This window comes from Sphaerodactylus townsendi, linkage group LG13 (assembly GCF_021028975.2).
Source record: "Sphaerodactylus townsendi isolate TG3544 linkage group LG13, MPM_Stown_v2.3, whole genome shotgun sequence".
NCBI classification, from domain to species: Eukaryota; Metazoa; Chordata; class Lepidosauria; order Squamata; family Sphaerodactylidae; genus Sphaerodactylus; species Sphaerodactylus townsendi.
In genome coordinates, this window is record NC_059437.1 from 5,611,773 (window position 1) to 5,619,206 (window position 7,434).

The window sequence follows — 7,434 nt, forward strand, 5'->3', positions numbered from 1 at the left end:
GCGTGCGTGGCAGCCTGCGCCTGCATGCATTCGTTTCCCGCCCAAGGACCGGAGCAGCGGCTGCGTCCTTGCCACAGCCCCACCCAGGAATGCCCGGCCCCTGGAATGCCTGGCCACGCCCCCGTCGTGCCCCGCTCAGCCCCATTGGCGCTACGGCACAGTTTGAATCCCACCACCATGGGAACCTGTTACTAAAATTTTTGGATCCCACCACTGCCCAATCCCCAATGAGGCTCCAGCACATGAACATAGGAAGGCATCAATGACTGCCTTCCCCTCTAATTTGAGACCATGCAAGAGTGCTGGGGAGGGAAAGGTGTTCAATAACCCGGTGCACTATGTGTGCTTTAAGATTAAGATCAATCTATGCATGTCTCTCGCCCCCCCTTTCAAATTTTGCAGCTACTTTGTCTTAATTTAGTCTCACACTTCTGTCAACATTTCAGGTAACTAAAAATAGGTCGTACAATGCTCTTGTCAGTTAACTCATTGGAAGATCTGCATTTCATAACACTAACATTATTTAAATTACTTTGCTTTGTTGCAAAAGGGCCGGGATCCCAAAGTGTGTTTTTAAACAGATCCTGGCTCGTAGCTACAACCACCACCAACAGCTGTCTAGAAGAAGAAGAAGAGTTTGGATTTATATCCCCCCTTTCTCTCCTGTAGGAGACTCAAAGGGGCTTACAATCTCCTTGCCCTTACCCCCTCACAACAAACACCCTGTGAGATAGGTGGGGCTGAGAGAGCTCCGAGAAGCTGTGACTAGCCCAAGGTCACCCAGCTGGCGTGTGTGGGAGTGCACAGGCTAATCTGAATTCCACGGATAAGCCTCCACAGCTCAGGCGGCAGAGCTGGGAATCAAATCCAGTTCCTCCAGATTAGATACACGAGCTCTTTACCTCCTACGCCACTGCTGCTCCTTGTATTGTTTAGTACAACAGGCTTTACTGCGAGTTTAATATGTCTTAATAGACATCTATCAGACTTCTCAACCTCTTTGGGTTCCTGGCTTGTTTTTCAGGTTGGGTCTGGGTTTTTCCCGCCCCCGCCCCCCCTTTCCTTTGGCTGCTAATTGACCTCGGGCCGGTCACATGCTCTCAGAATCTTTCCCCTTTTCAGGGAATGTATGTTGCCTCCATTTAGGCCCACTGAAGATATGACTGCATGCCTCCAGTTAGTCTATGATGTTGACCCGAAACTTGGGCCCATACTACTCACTGTTCCTCCAATGAGGGTAGTGCTCATGGTTCCTCCCTTCCTCATTTATCCTCACGACAACCCTGTGATGTAGGCTAGGCCAATGACTGGGCAAAGATCATCCAATGATTTTCTTGACTGAGTGTAGATTTGGATCACAGGTCCAGCCTAACATTGGGATCAGTACACCTGTTGCTCTAGAATATTTATAGGTCTTGGTGGATGTTTCTGGGAGCTGGACCATATTGTTTCCTTTCCAAAGTTGCCAACCACTTTCTGGACCTGTATAGAAAAGTTGTACCAAGATGTTTAAAATAAATGTAATAAATATAAATGCATCAGTGAATTGTCGTCCAATTCATGGCCAGCCACCAGAACTTGCCGAGACTAGACAGAAACATGGGCCCATGCTACTCTCCAGTCCAATGCAAATTCTTTCCTGCAAACAGTCTTCTCTTCATTTGCATCAACGTTTGGTTGATGCCCTTCCCCATTTGCTTTCCATTGAAACAGAACCGGTTGCAAAAAGCCTCTTTACCTTCACTCCTGTCAGGACAGTTGCTCCCCCCTAAATTAGAAGAAGGAGGAGGAGGAGGAGGAGGAGGAGGAGGAGTAGTTTGGATTTATATCCCCCCTTTCTCTCCTGCAGGAGACTCAAAGGGGTTTACAATCTCCTTGCCCTTCCCCCCTCACAACAAACACCCTGTGAGGTGGGTGGGGCTGAGAGAGCTCCGAGAAGCTGTGACTAGCCCAAGGTCACCCAGCTGGCGTGTGTGGGAGTGCCCAGGCTAATCTGAATTCCCCAGATAAGCCTCCACAGCTCAGGCGGCAGAGCGGGGAATCAAACCCGGTTCCTCCAGATTAGATACACCAGCTCTTAACCTCCTACGCCACTGCTGCTCCTAACATTATGAGTTGCATTATGAGTTGCATTCTAAAAGCATATGCAACATGTTTTTTTATGTTGAAATAACAATTCCAGAAGGACTAGGTGGTTGATACATCCAGCCTTCAGCGAGCCTGCAGTTGAGAAGGAAATCTATATTGCGCTAGTTAGCCTAACAGTGTGCTCAAGCACTTGTGTGTGTTTAAGAAGGGGTGTGTGTGTTGTTATTGGAGTGGCAAGCAAAAATGGGCGAAAAGGTATGACGCCATTTCCCATTGTTCTTTGAACCCACCACATACTGGGAACTTACTGTTTATAAACGTCAAATTGTTGACTCTCCTGTTGCTGAGGGTATTGTCATTTTGTACCTAGTAAAGCACTGAGCACATTGATGGAACCAGGTAAATAGTAATTGATAACTGATTTGCAGAAAGCAGCCTGGCACTCTTGGTATGCTTGCTCAGGGCATCATCAAGTCTAATTTGTCCTCACCTCTTTATGTGTAAGATGAGGATATTAATAAGTGGCCACTGTAGATTTTTAACGGGGAAAGTTTTTTTAAAAGGAGCAGCAGTGGCGTAGTGGTTAAGAGGAGGTATGCTCTAATCCAGTGATGGCGAACCTATGGCACGGGTGCCAGAGGTGGCACTCAGAGCCCTCTCTGTGGGCACGCACAAACGGAGTTCATCATGTGGGGGGAAATAGCCCCCCACACACACACACATCTAGGCTGGCCTGGGACGCTGAGCTTGATTATTAGCATTAAACCCAAGACCTAGTTTTGGGGAAGCAGTATAGGTAACCCTGTTAAGGGCTGTTAAACCCCACTGATTTTCATGCAAAGAACTAAAGCGCGATCCTTTACCTGGGAGTAAGCTTGGTTGCTGGCAATGTGGCTTGCTTCTGAGTAAACCCTCCTAGGGTCATGATTCACCCGTTCGAAGAGTTGCATGGTTGCTTCAAAGCAAAGCCAACAACTACCACCAAGTTTGCTCCCGAGTAACGCACGCCTCAGAGCCAACCATTGATTCTAAACTAAAACCTCAGTATTCAGGTTAAATTGCCAGGTTGGCACTTTGCGATAAATAAGTGGGTTTTCGGTTGCAGTTTGGGCACTCGGTCTCGAAAAGGTTCGCCATCACTGCTCTAATCTGAAGGAACCGGTTTTAATTTCCCGCTCTGCCGCTTTAATTCCCCACTCCCCGCTCTGCTGCTCCTCTGCTGTGGAGGCTTATCTGAGGAATTCAGATTAGCCTGTGCACTTCAACACACACCAGCTGGGTGACCTTGGGCTAGTCACAGTGCTTCTGAGCTCTCTCAGCCCCACCTACCTCACAGGGTGTTTATTGTGAAGGGGGAAGGGAAAGGAGTTTGTAAGCCCCTTTGAGTCTCCTTACAGGAGAGAAAGGGGGGATATAAATCCAAACTCCTCTTCTTCTAAAAAAATTGATAGAACTGGGTTAATTGAAAGTGTTTTGGGAACATCTGTTCCAAGGAAATTGTCTTTCGACTGTCAAGATGCTCAAAGTAAACTCTCCTAGTGGCAAGCCCATATAAACCTTGTGCATGACCCCCTTGCCATTGCTCATGTCTTCTATAAACTTTTCTGGATTAGCCAAGGTTATACAAACCCCATCTAGAGTCACAATTAGTGTAAACTGCAGAATCTGCCCAGCTCTTAAAACAGCTGTTTCTGCATGCAAAACTGTAGCGGACTCTGGAGTTTATAGACGGAGGGGCCTACAGATGTGACCGTCTGTTGCCGGGAGGTCGCAATCTCTATCCTTTCCCACAATCTCAGAAAAGGCGAGCACACATAAAAAGCAGCAACTGCGCAGCTATGGCCAAGTCAGATTGTGAAAACTGTTGTAAAGTTTGTGACGGTGTGATATCTGCAGCATGGACCGCTGGAGAATTTGTGAAGGCTGAGCATCGATGTGCCAGACAGATACTGTGGGTATCACTGAATTTGTGGTTAGACTTCATGGTATCTAAAATCTGCACGCTCCTTTTCTACCAATATCGATTGTACTCAGATGGCTGTGTGTCTTGTTTCTTCCACTACCTAGTGTTCTTTGACCGTTGCATAGGTCCAGTTTGTTTGCTTGCTTATATTTATAGGCCACCCTTCTCCTTGTGGTTCAGGGTGGCTTCCAGCGTAAAACACAACTATAAAATAAGAACATAAGAACTAGCCTGCTGGATCAGACCAGAGTCCATCTAGTCCAGCACTCTGCTACTCGCAGTGGCCCACCAGGTGCCTCTGGGAGCTCACAGGCAGGAGGTGAAAGCAATGGCCTTAAGAACATAAGAAAGAGCCTGCTGGATCAGACCAGAGTCCATCTAGTCCAGCACTCTGCTACTCGCAGTGGCCCACCAGGTGCCTCTGGGAGCTCACAGGCAGGAGGTGAAAGCAATGGCCTTAAGAACATAAGAAAGAGCCTGCTGGATCAGACCAGAGTCCATCTAGTCCAGCACTCTGCTACTCGCAGTGGCCCACCAGGTGCCTTTGGGAGCTCACAGGCAGGAGGTGAAAGCAATGGCCTTCTGCTGCTGCTGTTTCTGCTCCCGAGCACCTGGTCTGCTAAGGCATTTGCAATCTCAGATCAAGGAGGATCAAGATTGGTAGTCATAGATCAACTTCTCCCCCATAAGTCGATACACACTTGATACAGATGGTGTAAAAATGATTAAAACATTTACACCAATATAAAAATAGAATAATGTTGAGGAAAGGAGGCCTGGGTGAGGGGGAGGCGGCTGGATGGAATATTGTTGCTGCATCAACACTAGGCCTGGTGGAAAAGCTCTGTCTTACAGGCCCTGCAAAATTGTGTGCGATCCTGCCATTGGAGGATATGCATTGTGGGGGACCCTGCTAGATGTCTGTTTCACTGGGCTAGCAACTTTCACTAGGATGTGTTTTACCCTGTCACAGTAAATGCTGAATAACAGTTTCAGGTTAAAACCATACTCGTTTTGGTCGAAGCTTTCAATTACTTTGCAGCCCTAGTAACACGTTCTGCTGTTAGAGAGAAATTATTCTTAACTTTCCTCAGTGCCTGGTGGGAGGAGATGGTGTATATCTACACAAGGGACTTGTGTGGGCACAGGAGAAATATATTATCAAAAATCCTTCCCAGTTTTCCTTTAGAACAGAAATGAGCCGAAGTTGCTCACTCTTTCTGTGTCAGCTGCCTCTTGCATGAGGGGAAAGGAGACACTTCTCAGAAAATGGAGGTAAGAGAAGCTGGCAAGTAGCCCTGGGGACGTGTCGTCTCTATGCTCAACACATCATGAAATCGTAGAAGTCACTGCTGGGGAACGTAGTGGTGTCCGCAAGCATGGGTGGTTTACAAGGTGGTTAGAGAGATCCATGGAAGTCATCAGTGGCTACTAGCGGAAGTCATCAGTGGCAACTGATAGTAAACCTCTGAAGCCCAGGACTAGGAGGCAGCATCAGGGGAAAGTATTGACCACTGTGCTGTATTTGTTGACCCTCCAGAGCAGGGGTCTTCAAACTATGGCCCTCCAGATATTCAGAGACTACAATTCCCATGAGCCCTACCACTTGGCCATGCTGGCAGGGGCTGATGGGAATTGTAGTCCATGAGCATCTGGAGGGCCATAGTTTGAAGACCCCTGCTCCAGGGCAATAGGTTGGTTGCTATGTGAAACAGCATGCTGGACTAGATGAGTAGAGCTGCCAGGCCAAGCATGGGGGAACATGCAGCATCACCAACATCACTACCTCACTTTCAGTGAAACTCCCAGAAGTTCTGCAGGTTAGTGCTAGAAATCACGAGAAACTCTATGGTAAAACCTGGCCCTGTACCTGGCACTAACCTGCAGCACCATAGAGTTTCCAAGGATTCCTAGAGCTGCCCTACGTAGTGACATCGATGACTTCAGTTAAAAAAACCAAACAATTCTCCTGCCACTGTTCTGAGGCCAACGAAGGCTGACGGTGGGAGACCTTCTGCCTAGCAGCTCTGTAAATGGGTCTCTGGGGCCCCTTCCGCACACGCAAAATAATGCGTTTTCAAACCACTTTCACAACCCTTTGCAAGTGGATTTTGCTATTCCGCACAGCTTCAAAGAGCACTGAAAGCAGTTTGAAAGTGCATTATTCTGCATGTGCGGAATGAGCCTCAGTGAGATCTGACCCAGCAGGGGTTTTCTTACATTCTTATGCTTCTGAACTTCTTTGAAATTTGCTGGCCATTTGTTGAACTTTCTTCGGCCCCTCTCCACCCAGTGCCAAAAATTGGCTCTTTGTTGAAGTGTGTGGGGAATCCTGCGTGTGCTCTCAAAGCAGCCTGCCACAAGAATACATCAGGCTTTCTCAAAAGATTTTAAGTTGAGCGGTAACGTATAAATATAACAAATAAATCAATTCTCTTCCTCACCCTGAACAATTGCACAAGAAGAGCAATTGCACAGTCCATAGAACAGTGGTGGCAAACCTTTGGCACTCCAGATGTTATGGACTACAATTCCCATCAGCCCCTGCCAGCATGGCCAATTGGGGCTGATGGGAATTGTAGTCCATAACATCTGGAGTGCCAAAGGTTCGCCACCACGGCCATAGAAGAAAGGGCCGCCTCTTCTGGCATTAGGTCTCTCCAACTGAGTACTTGAGTTGTGTTGTTGTTAACATGGATAGTGAGAGGTTATCTGATCTTCTGCCTGTAAGGATAGGAATGGTTTAATTTGTCTGCAGCTCGGCTCTCTGTGCTCTGCCAGTGTGCAGATTTTCTTTTGCCGCACTTGTCAAAATGCCTTCTTGCTTCAGTTTCTTCCTTTCATGTTTAATGAAACAAGCTCTTCAGTCCCTCTTTACCTCTTCTAATGAAAAAAAAAAATCCGGGAGAAACATGCCTGCTTAGAGAAATTAATTTTATCCGTGACTTATAAGGACTCTTAAGAAAACAGAAGCTTTTTTTTTTTCCCTTTGAGAGAACTAGGTTAACACCAGACAGTTCCCACCAAATTCCCCTTAATAGACTACTTCCACCTTCGACTTCTTGGAATTTATTTATGTTGAATTCTGAACTGTGGAAGGCAACGGTGAACCAGAACAACAACAACAAAAGGGTACAGTATGTAACTTTCAACTGAGACATTTTGGGTTTTTAACCCCCTCATCATTGTATTGGTCCAGTTGTATACCAAATTTCACAGACGAATATATTCAGGCAATGTCTGATACATCAGATATGGGAAAGGGTCTAAGAGCAATGTTGAAGGGGGATATGATCAATGTCTGAGGGGGGATATGATTGAAGTCTATAAAATTATGCATGGGGTAGAAAATGTTGACAGAGAGAAATTTTTCTCTCTTTCTC

General features: G+C 46.8%; 1 protein-coding gene across 2 annotated transcripts in view; it reads left to right on the forward strand.

The window, feature by feature from the left end:
- Positions 1–7,434, forward strand: part of GAB3 (GRB2 associated binding protein 3) — a 98,959-nt gene that overhangs the window by 8,110 nt on the left and 83,415 nt on the right. Inside the window, exon 1 of one of the 2 annotated variants that reach the window (XM_048514810.1) lies at positions 6,936–7,183. The exons of the other annotated variant lie outside the window; for it this stretch is intronic. Coding sequence (XP_048370767.1) covers positions 7,127–7,183 — 57 coding nt within the window. The 5' untranslated portion in view covers positions 6,936–7,126. Of the gene's footprint in view, positions 1–6,935; positions 7,184–7,434 lie in introns of those variants that run through there. 2 annotated transcript variants of the gene reach the window in all.